The sequence below is a fragment of the Triticum aestivum genome, chromosome 2D, assembly GCF_018294505.1.
Source record: "Triticum aestivum cultivar Chinese Spring chromosome 2D, IWGSC CS RefSeq v2.1, whole genome shotgun sequence".
Lineage (NCBI taxonomy): Eukaryota > Viridiplantae > Streptophyta > Magnoliopsida > Poales > Poaceae > Triticum > Triticum aestivum.
In genome coordinates, this window is record NC_057799.1 from 578,706,123 (window position 1) to 578,722,538 (window position 16,416).

General features: G+C 48.3%; 2 protein-coding genes across 2 annotated transcripts in view; both read right to left on the minus strand.

The window, feature by feature from the left end:
- Positions 1–364, minus strand: part of LOC123055962 (vegetative cell wall protein gp1-like) — a 1,593-nt gene extending 1,229 nt beyond the window's left edge. Inside the window, exon 1 of the mRNA XM_044479754.1 lies at positions 110–364. Coding sequence (XP_044335689.1) covers positions 110–364 — 255 coding nt within the window. The remainder of the gene's footprint in view (positions 1–109) is intronic.
- A 4,318-nt stretch (positions 365–4,682) lies between these two features.
- Positions 4,683–6,068, minus strand: LOC123050106 (transcription factor AIG1-like). The gene is made up of 2 exons (XM_044472947.1): positions 5,722–6,068; positions 4,683–5,591 (listed from the first exon to the last, which is right to left on the minus strand). The coding sequence occupies exons 1-2, from the start codon at positions 5,857–5,859 to the stop codon at positions 5,076–5,078; spliced, it is 654 nt and encodes a 217-aa protein (XP_044328882.1). The 5' UTR covers positions 5,860–6,068; the 3' UTR covers positions 4,683–5,075.
- Between the last annotated feature and the right edge of the window lie 10,348 nt (positions 6,069–16,416).

Sequence of the window (16,416 nt, forward strand, 5' to 3'; positions counted from 1 at the left end):
CGCCGCCACCGGAGGAGCGGCCGGCGAAGCCCGCGCCGGCTCCCAGGATGGTGGCGGCGGGGCGCCTCCTCCGGCTGCGGCCTCCCTGCCGTCACGCCCGTCCGCCGGCCTCTGTGCCCTCCGACAGCTGATCCGCCCTCCGCCGGCGCGTCTCTGGCGGCGACCTTCTCCCCACCGCGCCCGACCTCGCCCTGCTCCCTTCCCCGTCCGATTTCCACGCCAGATCTCGGCCCGGCGAGGTCTGTCCTGTTGCCGGCGCGTCTCTCCTGCTGGCGTTGGACCCGGGGTTGGGGCTGATGTCCTCCTCGGCTGGCCTTGGGGCTACCCTTGTGGCGCCGCGACGACTTCCCCGATCTGCGGCCATGACTACAAGGATCTGACGCCGGGATGGTGCGAGGTGTCGACGGCGGCTGTAGGGTCGTTGGGCATGTGGGGCTGCGGCGATGTGCTGGCCTTCCGCGTGTGCCAGCCGAACGGCGACGCTACGTTTTTCGGTTGGTGGTGCTGATCTAGATCAGATCGGTCAGATGGTGGTGTTCGTAGGTTGTTCTCCAGAGACTTCCTACGGATCCACGACTGCGCAGGTCATCGAAAAGAGTTCGGGAGGTTTTATCTCTTGATCTGGTTGATGACTTCAGCGGTGTGATACAAATTATGGATGATGACTTGACGCAGAGGGTAAGTTGTGGAGTGGCGGCAGTCCAATTGTAGCTGCTGGGATTGCGGATAAGCGGTGGCGACAACACTTTTGTGACTTGGATGGTGGTGCTGCACGCACCAGGTCTCGAGCTCCGGGGCGAAAGCCTAGGTCAGACCCGAGTGGTTACACCTGGCAATGGCGATGTTTTTATGTCGTTACCTTGTTGGAGGCATTGCTCGGATTTGCTCGTACTGATTCTTCAGGGTGAAAACTTAGATTCTGGCCCTTTGTGGTTAGATCCGGTGACGGCGGCGCTTGAGTGTCGCTTCCTTCGTGAAGGCGTTACTGTTGAAGTTCCTCGTCATCATGTGGTGTCAATGGTTGGTGCGAATATGGTCTCAGTTGTAGTTTGTCGATCACTGATCTGATCGTTTTTTCCCCTCCTTTTTTCTCGCCCGCACATAGCTTTTGGTCTTATGACTTTGCTAGTTGCGGGTATGTTTCCACGTGAGTGTGTTGGGTTGGCTGGGTGCATCCTAGTTATGCAGAGGCCGGGTGTGTGCTCATTGTGTTATGTATCCTCTTGATGCTCCATTTTGAGCCAATAAAGTCCACCCTTTGTCAAAAAAAAAAAACCTTAGGCTTCGAGCAGCTGCTGCACCATGTTGAGATGGATGGAGATCGTCAAATGGACTGCATGCGGGCAAAATGAAAGAAGAGACTGTTGAAAATATGCCCTAGAGGCAATACTATTCTATTACTATATTTCTATATTCATAATTAAGTGTTTGTATTTTATGCTATAACTGTTATGATCCTGCAATATGCGCTTTAGTAGAAAACACATATGCACGTGTGAAATGATAAACGAATAAAATAAAGGTTCCTAGTCTCGCCTCTAAGACTGCTGAAGTGTTGTTGGTGATCACATTTTCCCGATCTTAGGATCTCGTTAAGTGTAATGATAGTCGTAAAACAACATTGAGATTATGACATTGGAAGAACGATCATATTGAATCGACCCAAACTTGTTTGTTATGAATTGAGTTAACATCTCTGTAATCAATTGTAATAACACGGAGTATTAACGTGTGAATTTGCTCCTCAGACAATGAGAGTATCGTAGTCACTTCTTACCGTACGGTGGGCTTTGGGATTGCTCAAACATCACCTGTAACATGGTGATCATAATGACAACTTACATGTTCATTGGAAAGTTTGACAAGGGACTAGATAGCTCGAGAGTGGGATTTGCTCCTCCCACGATGGAGATATATTCTTAGGACCCTCTCGGTGTGACGGCATCCATCATCGTCTGGCCAGACACAGGTGACTTCGTCACGAGGATGCCGGAACACAATAATAAGAAAGAAGAAGAAAACTGGTAACGAGGATTTCGGTATAGTGAGCATGGTGATGACTCATGAGGGTACCAACGCATCCCAGGTTTTGTGAAGTATCGCGAAGCAAAGGGAACATCACATGATCACCATAGGTTCACTCGAATATCATTCATGTGCTCATAGGGATCTATATGGACGTCTACGGTCCCGCTATCGGTCAGTGAACAAACAGTTTCGTTCATGTCTCCGAGTTAGTGAACCTACAAGGTCACAAGCTTAAGGTAATCACGATCTGCTGAGTGTTAGTAGGACGTGATTGACGAGAATATATTTATGGAATTGTTTCATTAATATTCAGAATAGTTTCGAGAGGATCCGAAAGCATTTTGGGGTCACAGGAAAGATTTCGGTGAATATCGGGTAATACGGGTATTACTAATAAATATATATATATATATAGGTGGAAATTGTTTCCGGAGACGTTAAATTATCTATATAATGGTCTGAAAATATTTAAAACTAAAAAATATTCAACTGGTCTTAAAAGGCCAATAGGTGGAAGGCAACTTGGGCCAAAAAGGCCCAAGTGATAAAGTGCCTCCTTCCTTAAGGAAGGAGGCCGGATTGGGGAAGGGGAGGAGTCAGACTCCTCCTCCACTAGGCTGGCTTGGTGGCAGCCCTCCCTCTCCCTCCAACCTATATGTACTAGGAGATTTTACTCTTATAAATACACAAGTTTTGGAGCCTCCTCTAGGTCTAATAGTTCTAGTTCTAGTTGGTCCTAGTTGACTAATTAGAGCTAGGCTAAACCTCTTGTCCTCATAATTAGAAGCCATATGTGGTTCTAACCCCCTCCTCTAATTCTTAGGCGACGATTGGCTCTGGACGGCAAAGCGCTACCAGATCATGAAGGAAGGGCTGCAGGGGAAACGTTGTTCCTCCACTCATTGCGGCACCCAATCTAGCTGGGGGAAACATCATGGCGACAAGGAAGAAGAAAGTGGTGACGAACAACAGTGTTGAAGTGAAGGTTGAGAGCTAGTCGGCCATGGCGATGTCCTTTTTATAGCCACTGACAACGAGCGATAGGTAAATGTGACGCGAGTCGAAAAAATATGGTGGGAAACGTGCCGAGAGTGGTCGCGAGCAATTGGCAATTGGTGGCTGCCATTAATTAGCATGATTCCCGATGTCATGGCCGTCTGCGCCATGGGCAAGGAGAGAAGATGGGCCGCACAGAAGGCTAAGGAGGGAGATGAAATTTTCTTCGTGCGCAAGCGGTTGGTGGATGAACCACGCTCCAAACCAATGGCCCCGGGTTCCTGAAAATGACGATAGGGAGCTGAATGACCACTCTTTTAGAATGCTATTTGACTTAAATCATCATATTAACAGTTATTATGATGGCCGCACCAATAGGACGACTCTACTACAACCGCTATCAGTTATCTTTACCTAATAATAAAGCGGCTAGTGCTTTTGGTTGTACGTTGCGGTTGTTTTGTAAAAAAGTCCCTCTGTTTTTGAGAATTCAACCCACAGTCCTATTTTAAGCGGGGAAAATGGTTTGTTTTCATTTTTTCAAAAAAACCCTTGTCTTTTAGTTAATGAACACGCGGTCCTAAATTTAAGTAGAAAAAATGTTTCTCGTTTTTCTGGAAAACCCCTTGGGGCTCATTCGGTTTGGAGGATACCAAAACATAGGAATTAGGATTAGTATAGGAATAGGAATTTGATAGGATGGCACTTTCCATGCAAAGGAATTGACTTGCCTCGTTCCTACGCGTAAAATGAGCTTTGAGTAGATGTCTAGTTTCCTAAAAAAATATAGGAAATGAATAGTATTCCTATGTAATCCGTGTACGCATTTCCTACAAACCGAATGCATCTATAGGAAATTTTCCTCCGGAATCCTTCTTCCTATGTTTTCCAATGAAAATCCTCCAAACTGAATGAGGCCTTGATCTTTTAGTTAATCAACCCGCCATCCATTTTTTTGGACAGATTCAAATGCTATTTTTAAATATACATCACTTTTAAATCTTAACTCCAATTTTGACATTTCATACATGAAAATTGATTAGAAAAATGTCTAGAATAAATCTGATGTTATTTTACCTCTTAAATATTTTTAAAAATGTGATTCAAATGCCTTTTAAAAATGTTCATATCTTCTAAACCCTAACTAGAATTTTGACATTATATATATGGAAATTGATTAGAAAAATGTGTAGAATCTGAATATGATGTTCTTTTACCTGTTAAACATTTTTAAATGCTATTTAGGGGACAATATTAATCAATAGCGCATGATCCATCTTTCTTTCGTACCGGTGTAGATCAGGTTAGAAATCAACACCTCAACATAATTAGTTTGGAGAAGAAAAAACCCATCTATAACCACGCATGCATGGCCCGGTAAAACCTCCAGGTGAAAAAAAAATAGATTTCTCATCTTATGCGGAGAGAAAGAGAGACACCTTAAAATTCGCAACATTCAAGTGAGTTGTGATTGTGAGCAGTGAAGCCGCCATTGACAAGAGTGGGAAGGAGGGTAAGTGGCAACATAGATGGGATGCACATGGAACCATTAAGGTCTTCAATCATGATTATTTTGTTAGGGGCGTGTGGTTTTTTTTTTTTATTGCAACGCACGGTCTTTTTTGCTAGTTGAAATTAGGGCCGTGTTATTAAGACAAAACATTGCGGTGGTCTGCAAACCAGTTGGAACGATCGATTATTGCTCAGCCTGTTCTGAACTACCGATGGGCAGAAGAACACAGCAAAACAGTGCACCACAACTGTTGTGTCTTTTTGTTCAATCCAAACTTGATGAAAAAAATTAAAAAAAACACAACAGTGCAACACACGAGCCAAGCTGCAAAATTCAACCACCGCCACAGTTGTATACCTGACAGGTCTCCTAGTGCTGCTTGCAAGTACACGGACCGACCATGGCAGGCGAAACGACACATACGTACGCAGGTTGGCCTGAAGCAACACGAAACAGGCAACCATGGCGCTGTCGTGCACACCGTATTGTCCCCTCCGTTTTGCTGCCCTGGGTTGCATGGGTGCTGGCTAGAGCTAGGCTAGCTGAGCTGCTGCACCGGCGAGAGGCGCGGCCGCTTGTATCCCTCCACGGTGGTGGTGGCAGCGGCGGCGAGGAGCTCCTCCCGGTTGAGCAGCACGGTGCGGAGCGCGGCGCGCAGGGTGGAGAGCGCCACCGCCCTGTTGCTTGCTGGTCCGGCTTCGTGGCAGATGTGGTCCAGCTCCAGGACGTTTCGGGTCCTCCCGCCGACGGTGGCGATCTCGGCGCGGACGGGGCGCGCGCTGCCGACGGAGCGGACGGCGCGGGCCAGGTCGGACATGAGCCCCGGCCGGTCGGCGCAGCACACCCACGCCCGGACGCGGCGCCGCCAACGGGGGTCGTCGTCGTCGACGTCGTGCGTGGGTCCGCGGTTGAGGAGGCAGTCGTCCTCCTCGACGCCCACCTCGTCGGTCTCCCCGGGGACGACGTCCACCACGCCCTCCGTCGCGTCGTTGGCCCTGCCCTGCAGCTCCCGCACGTGCCGCACCACCTCGCCCAGCAACGCCGCCTTGTCCATCTGCACGAACGTACGCGGCCAACCATGTCACCAAATGCGTCCGTCTGTGCCAATGCGGCAATGCCGGTTGAAATAGAGCTACTACTAGGCTGGTGCATGCCCATGGCGGCACGTAGACGTAGGTACGTACCCGGGAGGCCGAGGGGACGAGCGTGCGGAGCGTGGCGAGATGGGCGTTGATGCGCTGCCTCCGCTTGCGCTCCGCCTCGCTGTGGCTCCGGACCGTCGCCCCCTTCCCCGGCGTGGAGCACTCCCCGTCCGTCGCCATCGACCTTCACTCGTGGAGTCGTAGTATCGGCAGTGGAAGCGTTGTGTGGAAGCGTCGTGCTCTGCTGGCTGCTGCCACCATGGGAGGGAGAGGGGGTTTAAGAGGGAGGAGGCGGGAAACCCCAGGGGTCGGTGGCGTATGCTTTGATAGCTGCGCGGTGGATTCTCGATCGGGCCGGACGGACGCCGACACGCGGCCGGCCGCGCTTTCCCGTCGCCCGTTGCCCTGCCGCTGGATCGTGGATGGCGTCAGCGTGCGCGCGCGGTCGACGACGGCTGTTTTGGCGGCTGGCCCCGGGGGACACGGCAGGGACATGGCGTATGCTTGGATCGCTGCGCGCTGGCAGCCTTTGCGATTGGAGATCTCATCATGCCGATTCCAGCTCCTCCTGCCTTTTTGACGGAGTAACTCGGCTTCGGAGCGTCGGCGCCGCGCTCGCCAACTTCATTAACTAGCAGCTCCGTCGTCCCCTGCCGCCCACGGTTAATGTCTCCACAGTGCCTCTTCTTCCATGTCATGGCAGCAAGCGAATCAATGAAGCTCAGAGTTCACCACTGTGCTAGTAAATCTCGGGTCAAGTCGTGGAGACAGGCGTCGCAGAGAGGACCGGCGAAAGAGAGCGGCTTTTGTCGATGTTGAACGGTGTGGCACTGCTAAAAGGGCGCGCTGTATACTCCCGCACAGTGGTCAAAATTCCTCGAGCTTTTCGGTGCAGTAAAAAACGCTGGAATGCTGGATGGAGCGGAGCGGAGCCGTGGCTTTTCTCACACTCCACCGCACCGATGAAGCAAGACGAGGGACATGTCGCCGGGATCTGTGCGGCGTGTCCCCTCGCGACGCGGCAGCCAGGGGGCAGACAAGGGAAAGAAGAAAGTTGAGAGCAAAGAGAGTGCCCGGGACATGTCATTCGGCACGCTGCCTGTGCTTGGCAAAGGCACCTCTCCTTTTGTTTTTCCAATGCTTGCCTAGGCCTCCCGTTCGCACCCATTGACGTGTTGCTTGTATAATTCCTACGTAAACAAATATAAAAGCGTTTATATATAGATCACTAACAAAGGAACTACATTAGCGCTGCTTGTACGGAGTGATAGCAACATGCATGTCATTGAACTCTATCGAGTCTAGTCTGATTTTTGAGATTGTTGACCTCATTGAAAATAAACCCTCACCTTTGAATCTCTGGAGTCTGTACATGTCCTCTCTCTGATCCATCCAGGTCTAAACAAACCTTGAGGCGGTTTTAGGAGTGGATTTTGATGACGTGCAATAAGAAGGCCGGGATTGCTAACTTCGATCAAATTAATAACAGCCATATCAGCGTCGACTTGTTGTACCTATCTTCTTCCCAACCATCCAAAAAAAAAATATCTTCTCCTCATATCCCTGTCTTCCTCCGAGCCTCATCTGCCACGCCCAACTGTTGCTCGGCCTTCGGTGGCTGGTCGCAAGTAGCCGTCGTGGCTATGTCGCCGCCTGCCTCCCAGACAGAGCAACATTGTTCAACTGTTGTACGCGTCAGACACGGCCGTCCGTTCGCCTCTATTTGATCTCAGTATTGCATCGTATGACCCAAACAACACAAAAAAAGCATTGCATAACCTAAGCTTCTCTTTCAAACAAACAAAATCTAAGCTCTATGGCACGTATTCATCATTTGATACAGACACTAGAGGTCATGGGAGAGTTTTCTTTTACATTATTAAAAGTAAAACAATGAAATGCACCGTCGATCCATAAAACACATTTTTTGGACTAAACTAGATTACTTAAACCACTTTAGGGCGCAAAGAATGCAGTTTATAAGTTTGTGAACTAGAGGGCTCATCCACAAAGAGTTTGCGGACCAATGATGTATTTCACTCAAAATGAAAATGAGAAATATATCAAGCGAGCATTGTATATTCGACCTTATGCCCATCTGGTCGCGATCGCTCGCTCATACTCATCTCACTTCTCACAAGTTCGCGCAACAAGTCTCTTGTCCCTATGATGGTCCTCACTCTTTGGAATATATAGCATAAAACTACCACAATTCAGGCTAGGGTTCTCAAAAAGTACCACACTTTTTTGACAACACACTACCACTCTACATGTAATATGATGCAAAAAGCTACCACATTCTGTTAGATATCAGTCAACCATTTTAACCCTGACTATGATAGGGGTAGTCCACTAGCCAGTTCCACATGGCCAAGGGGAGAGACAACGACGCACTGAAGATCGTAGGTCACACGCTCGGTCGGTCAAAACATACAGGACCGGTCTCTCTCTCCTCCAACTCACTCACTCTCTTCTCTCTGTGGCAGCTCTCTCGGCTCTCGCATCGGACACCGCCGCTCATGCTCGTCGTCGCTCACGCATGGTTTGTGGAAGGACGGGGAGGAGAGCACGAAGGACAACATGGACATGGGAGGCATGGACATGGAGGTTTTCTTAAGTGATTTCCGCTGGTAGGGTTTGGTTTATGGAATTTGGGGATTTGTTCGATTTGAGCTTTGATTCGCCGGCATTGAAAGGATTCCTTGTCTGATATTGTTGTGGATGGTTGCAAGAGAACCATGACACCCTTGTGGAGCCATCTTGGCGTGGTGTTCTGTTGGATTCAGAGCCAAAGTGCATGATGCACCAGATGAGCCCAAACAAATTTTGGCTCTTGAAACCATTGACACTAGGAGAAAATTCTATGGTTGTTTTATGCCGGTTAGATACAAACTTGTTAGTAGCTAAAGTCAGTTTAAGCTTTGGATCTAGGAAGCTTATGGTGACTGTGCTCATTTATGCTATGTGTTGAATGTAGGAAATTGTTAATAGCAAAACTACAAACACCAATTGTTAATAGTTCATTAATCGTAGGGTTGTGCTCACATTCAGAGTAGTACTTAAGTAGCTAGTAAATGTTTGGCGCCATCTGAGCTACTCAACACTACTTAAGTAGTGCTTAATGAGCTAGTCGTCACTGTATACCCCTCACTGAATTTGGACAATAATTTGTTGATGATCTTAAGTATCAGTTGGCCCTTGATCTATTTTGTTTGTGCCAATTGGTCAAGTTAGCTAGTGTTTACAGTAATACAAGTTCATTATATGGTTAATGGTAGTAAGATAGTTTTCGGTGTGTTAAATTATTAAATATTACTAGACTTATTTGTGTTTTAGTTTGTACTTGGTTTTGCAGGGAGGTGCAAACTATGGAGTTGTGGAGTGGTGGATGGGCCTTGGTCTGTCATACCGTAGAAGTGTCTTGCCAGGCTGTGGGAAATGCATCATGAGCAAAATCTTGGTAGGGTGTTGGATAAGCAGGCTCATGTGGGGAATGAAATAAATAGGATTTTGTGTGGCGCCTATACGGAAAAAGAAGTTAAAGAAGCCTTATTCCAAATATGTATCCTACAAAGGCCCCTAGTCCAGATGGTTACCCAACACATTTCATTCAATAGATCTGGGGCGTGTGTGGTGATGAGGTCACTCGGGTGATGTTACAAGTGCTTAATGGGAGGAATCTCTGGAGGTTATAAACATGACATTCATTTTATATATTCCTAAGGTATCCAATCCAACCCCTCTTACTCAATTCCAACCAATAAGTTTGTGCAATGTAATCTTCCAGATTATAACAGAAGTGCATGGGCGGTGGAAACGAGTGTTACCGGAGATAATTTCAGTATGCCTTTATACATGGGAGGCTCCTATCAGGTAATATAATTGCTGCATATGAATGTTTGCATTTTATGAAGAGGTCTCAAAGTAAAAGAACTCATATTGTACCTTGAAGCTTGACATGATGAAGGCATATGATTTAGTAGAGTGGTGGTACCTGGAAATTGTTATGGCGAAAGCTTGGTTTTAAACAAAGTGAGGTCTCATGAATTATGTAGGGCGCCAAAACAATGACCTTTTCCATCCTGGTTAATGGGGTGAAAATGGAGGAGTTTAAGCCATCTCGAGTTATTCGGCAAGGGGATCCCATATCCCCCTTTTTTTGCAGCAGAAGGCCTATCTTGCATCCCAGAGGCTTTGAGTAGTAATGATACCGTGAAGGGGATAGTTATGGTGCCCACGCCCCCTGCAACCATCTTATATTTGCCGATGATTGTCAGCTGATGTTTAAGGCAAATGAAGTGGAAGCAAAGTATATTAAGGATGCTATATGGCATTCTGCAATGCTTCAGATCAAAGGGTAAACGTATCAAAATCTAGTATTTTATTTGGAATGGGTTGCCCTAATAGTATGAGAGCATGGATAAAAAATATTCTAGATGCCCCTATGAATTACTGGTTGGACGGTACTTGGGCACCGTCCAATGCGGGGAGCTCTAAGAATGACACTTTTAAATATATCAAGGATAGGATTTGATTAAAAATCCAGGGATGGCTGGAAAGTTGTATGAGTTTAGTAGGGAAAGAAGTACTGATAAAATCAGTGGCACGGGCTATACCAACCTTTTCCATGTCGTGTTTTATTTTGCAAAGAGAATTGTGTCAACAAATAGATATGATGGTTAGGAAGTTTTTCTAGGGAAGAAAAGGTGGGGTGAGAAAGACAACGTGGGTCTCATGGGACACAATGACAACGCTAAAATACATAGGAGGTTTGGGGTTTCGGGATACATAGATGTTAAACTTGGCAATGTTGGCAAAACAGTCCTGGAGAATTTTGCAAGACCCATCCTCTCTAAGTGCTCAGATAATGAAGGTTGTGTATTTCCCTAACTGTGAGTTATTGGAAGCTGAACTGGAAATCATCCTTCCCGGATTTGGAGAGCTATTTGTGAAGGAACAATAATTCTGAAACATGGCTTGATTCGGAGAATAGGAAATGGTGAAACTACTAGCATTTGGAACCATAATTGGATTCCTCGGGACGGTATGTTGAGATCATTACATCATCTTTTTGTTGACCCTCCAAAGCCGGTGTCCGAGCTAATTGTTGTAGCAGAAAGAACATGGGACCGTGAAGCGGCTTTAGAACATATGCACCCGGCTGATGCACAAGTAAAAAAGGACAGCCCGATGGACGTACTTCCCGCTTGCGCAGGATCATAGGAAGGGTCCGACCACTTTAGGTCTATAGTATGAAATCTTTCCCTACATTTTTGTAGGAGGCTGTTTTCAGGACTCGAACCCATGACCCCATGGTCTTAAGGCAATAGCTTTACCACTGCACCAAAGGCTGATGCACGAGTAGTTCTAAATATTCCGTTGAGCCCTTATAATTTTGCGGATTCTTGGGACTGAACTATGAAAGACCGGGGACTTTTACGGTACTCCCTCCGGTCCTTTTTACTCCGCGTATTATATTTGTGTCAAATCAAATTTTGCAAAGTTTAACCAAATTGAGATTAGTAAATATCAACATCTACATTTGTGGTGAAACTACATTTTCATAATGAATCTAAGAATATTGATTTGGCATTGTGAATGTTGATACTTACTTTTATAAATTTGGTCAAAGTAGAGATACTTTGACATCGGACAAAACTTATATGCAGACTAAAAATGTCCGGAGGGAGTACGTTCTGCGTACAAAATGATCATGGAGATGAAGAGAAGGAGGGAAGACTGGCTCATGCATCGGGCTGGTACCTCTGATATTGACAGGACAAAAAAACAATGGACTCGGTTATGAAAACTGAGAATACCATTAAAGCTGATTTTTTTTTTGTTTGGAGACTCACGAGAAATTCAGTGCCAACAAACTCAATTCGGAGGACACAGAGTCAGGCACATGACGGATTTGAGTGTGTGCGGGATCTGCAATGCTTCGGAAGACACATGGAAACATGCACTGGTTGGATGTATAATGGCAAAGTGTGTCTAGTTTTTGGTGGATGATGATTTGTTGCAACACCTGATCGAGTGCAGAGTTGACGATGCACGCGTGTGGTTTGTTGAACTTCAGGAGTCCAGGGGGCAGGAGGTGTTTGTGAAAACAGCAGTAACTTTGTGGGCTATTTGGTGGGCAGCACGCTGCAAGGCAATTCAAGAAGAAGAATTCCAATCCCCGCTTACGAGTTTTTCTTTCATTCGGAGATACATTGCTGATCTAGGAATGTTCCCCGTGAAGAATTCAAATGCAACTGTGGTATGTCCGCTGGTTGTTCAGAAGTGGCGTGGAACACTCCAACGAGCGACTCGGTGAAGAACCATGTGGAGTGGACAGACATGGCGATGAGGAGCTTTCCTTTTGCTGTAATAACAATGAGAAAATATAGGGAATAACTTCTTTAAAATAGACGTTTGCTAGGGAGCATTGTGGAACATTTGCTGGATGTCTACAATTACTAAGCTCCCATGAAATGGAACCCTCTAATTGATCGTGGACTTTGGTCAAATGATGGACCCCCTAAAGAAAAGAGAAGTGGTCAGTTTGCCTCTTTGTGTATCGCTCGAGCGTGTGCAACAGATTGTTTCTCTAGCCAATGATTACTACTCCCTCCGTTCCAAAATAAGTGACTCAGCTTTGTACTAACTTTGTACTAAAGCTAGTACAAAGTTGAGTCACTTATTTTGAAACGGAGGGAGTACCTGGCAGCGTATTAGGGCAACTCCAACGCTAGACCTTAAACAGATGTCCGTTTTGTCTGAATTTCGTCAGTTTTAAGCGAAAAAATGAACATATGTGTCCGCATTTAGTTTGGAAACCATGCGTGCACCCAACACAGCAGATTCATCCCAAACTGTCCACGCGCCATGATAGTCACCGCGCCCCCGCGCGCACCCGCCACCACGCTCGGTGCTCCCTTGCGCGCGCGACCGCTGCTACGCCAACCGCAACGCACGCCCTTGCCACGCCCGGCAGCCGTGCGCCCCACCACGCATGCGCGGGCCCGCCGCCATGCTCGGTCTCCGCGCGTCCCGCGCCATCTGCACCCTCCCCGCCCCGCATCTCCTCAGTCGCGCGTCCCGCCCTCATATGTCACCGCACAACCCGCGGTTGCGTCCCGCAGTGCTCGCCGCCGCGTCTGCAGACATGCCCCAGCGCCTTGGCCGTCGTCCGCCCGCGCGCCCACCAATGCCAGCCGCGTCCTCGCCTTGCAGCAACCGCTGGCCACCGCTGTGTGCTCGCGTGGCCAGCGAGCGCCTCGCCCGTGCCCTACATGCCCCGCCTGCGCCGTGCTCTATGCCACGCCCGCTGTGCCGCCCGCGCTCGCTCGTGCCCTGCTCCGACGCCCTAGAGCCCCGGCCGCCCCATCCCAGCGCGCCCGCAGCAGCGTCGAGTCGAAGCCGCCGTGCCCTCCCGCTTGCCAGCCTCCGGCGGGTGGGTGGTTGGGGAGAGAGAGAAAGGTGGGAGGTGGGTGGGTGTATGGACGGTGGGTCAAGGCGGACAAATAGCGGACGAGGAACGCCCAGAAAGCCTTCGACAGTGTCCGCTTTGGACGCAAATCTAAATCGAATTTGGTCTGAAAATGGAGCAGAACTGCCATGGGCCAGACAAAAAGTGAGAATGCTCATGTGCGTTGGGTCGTTACATGTGTATGTTTACACACAAACCGAAGTACGCGGACGATTTGGGCTCTAGCGTTCGAGTTGCCCTTAGTAGAAGCAAAAGGGAAGCTGGTTTTCTTACCGGATTATCCGCCTTTTTGTTTGGGTTGGCCGCGTCGTCCAACGTTGGCCGACACATTTTTTCCAAGCCCACTTATTTTTTTCTGAAAACATGCATCCAAATTAAACATTAAATGGCTAGTCAACCGCGGTCAAAGTCCACTTCAACATTAATAAAACATAACAAAATAAACGCGCCTCCCAGCCCCCTGCACGCTGCCCTAGGCGTCGTCGCTGGTGAGGAGGACAAAGGCTGACGGCATCCCAGCCCGCGGGAATAAGGTGTCACACGCCTCCCACATCAACGCATCGAGTGTCAGCTCTGTCGGCAGCATTGTTGTGCGGCATGCGCGCTCCTCCTTCTCCGGCTCCCGACACTCTTCCTCCACATCCCGTGCCCAGCGAGCACAACGTTCCTCCTCCTCCTCCTCGCGCTCGGGTTGCATCCGGCGCTCGCTGTCGACGCGCTCCTCCGACAGGTGGAGCTATTGCCAGTGCTCCAGGTAAGCCTCCTCTTGCTCTGGCATGGCATCCAGCGCAATGGCCAGCGCGCTCACCCACTCGCGGAGATGTCGGTCCATGCATACATCTCCGCCTCTGCCTCCATGGGCGTGGGCGTGGGTGTGGGCGTGAGCATGAGTGTTAGCATGTGTTCGGGCTCGGGCAGCGGCGAGGCATAGGCACAGTCCCCCGCCGCTGACAGCGCGAGGGCTGGAGGAAATATGCCCTAGAGACAATAATAAAGTTGTTACTTATATTTTCTTATATCATGATAAATGATTATTATTCATGCTAGAATTGTATTTACCGGAAACTTAGTACATGTGTGAATACATAGACAAACAGAATGTCACTAGTATGCCTCTACTTGACTAGCTCGTTAATCAAAGATGGTTAAGTTTCCTAGCCATAGACATGAGTTGTCATTTGATGAACGGGATCACATCATTAGAGAATGATGTGATTGACTTGACCCATCCGTTAGCTTAGCACGATGATCGTTTAGTTTGTTGCTATTGCTTTCTTCATAACTTATACATGTTCCAATGACTATGAGATTATGCAACTCCCGAATACTGGAGGAACACTTAGTGTGCTATCAAACGTCACAACATAACTGGGTGACTATAAAGATGCTCTACAGGTGTCTCCGATGGTGTTTGTTGAGTTGGCATAGATCGAGATTAGGATTTGTCACTCCGAGTATCGGAGAGGTATCTCTGGGCCCTCTCGGTAATGCACATCACTATAAACCTTGCAAGCATTGTGACTAATGAGTTAGTTGCGAGATGATGCATTACAGAACGAGTAAAGAGACTTGTCGGTAATGAGATTGAACTAGGTATTGAGATACCGACGATCGAATCTCGGGCAAGTAACATACTGATGACAAAGGGAACTATGTATGTTGTTGTGCGGTTTGACCGATAAAGATCTTCGTAGAATATGTAGGAACCAATATGAGCATCCAGGTTCCGCTATTGGTTATTGACTGGAGATGAGTCTCGGTCATGTCTACATAGTTCTCGAACCCGTAGGGTCCACACGCTTAACGTTCGGTGACGATCGGTATTATGCGTTTATGTGTTTTGATGTACCGAAGGTTGTTCGGAGTCCCGGATATGATCACGGACATGATGAGGAGTCTCGAAATGGTCGAGACATAACGATCGATAGATTGGATGACTATGTTTGGACATCGGAATGGTTCCGGGTGAGTTCGGGCATTTATGGGAGTACCGGGGGGTTACCGGAACCCCCCGGGGAGTGTATGGGCCTTATTGGGCCTTAGTGGAGAGAGAGAGGGGCGGCCAGGGCAGGCCGCACACCCCTCTCCCTTGGGTCCGAATTGGATTAGGGAAAGGGGGGGCGCCCCCCTTTCCTTCTCCCTCTCTCTCCTCCTTCCTTCTCTCCTACTCCAACTAAGGAAAGGAGGGGAATCCTACTCCCGGTGGGAGTAGGATTCCCGGGCGCGCCATAGAGGGCCAGCCCTCCCCCCTCCTCCACTCCTTTATATATGGGGGAGGGGGGCACCCCATAGACACACAAGTTGATCTCTTAGCCGTGTGCGGTGCCCCCCTACACAGATTTCCACCTCGGTCATATCGTTGCAGTGCTTAGGCGAAGCCCTGCGCTGGTAGCTTCATCATCACCGTCATCACGATGTCATGCTGACGAAGCTCTCCCTCGACACTCAGCTGGATTGAGAGTTCATGGGACGTCACCGAGCCGAACGTGTGCAGATCGTGGAGGTGGCGTACTTTCGGTACTAGGATCGGTCGGATCGTGAAGACGTACGACTACAACAACCGCGTTGTCATAACGCTTCCGCTTACGGTCTACGAGGGTACGTGGACTACACTCTCCCCTCTCGTTGCTATGCATCACCATGATAGATCTTGCGTGTGCGTAGGATTTTTTTTTGAAATTACTGCGTTCCCCAACAGTGGCATCCAAGCCAGGTCTATGCGTAGATGTTATATGCACGAGTAGAACACAAAGAGTTGTGGGCGATAATAGTCATACTGCTTACCAGCATGTCATACTTTGATTCGGCAGTATTGTTGGATGAAGCGGCCCGGACCGACATTACGGGTACGCTTACGCGAGACTGGTTCTACCGACGTGCCTCGCACACAGGTGGCTAGCCGGTGTCAGATTCTCCAACTTTAGATGAATCAAGTGTGACTACGCCCGGTCCTTGTTGAAGGTTAAAACAACACACTTGACGAAAAATCGTTGTGGTTTGATGCGCAGGTAAGAACGGTTCTTGCTCAGCCCGTAGCAGCCACGTCAAACTTGCAACAACAAAGTAGAGGACATCTAACTTGTTTTTGCAGGGCAAGTTGTGATGTGATATGGTCAAGACGTGATTATATAAATTGTTGTATGAGATGATCATGTTTTGTAACACAGTTATCGACAACTGGCAGGAGCCATATGGTTGTTGCTTTATTGTATGAAATGCAATCGCCATGTAATTGCTTTACTTTATCATAAGCGGTAGTGATA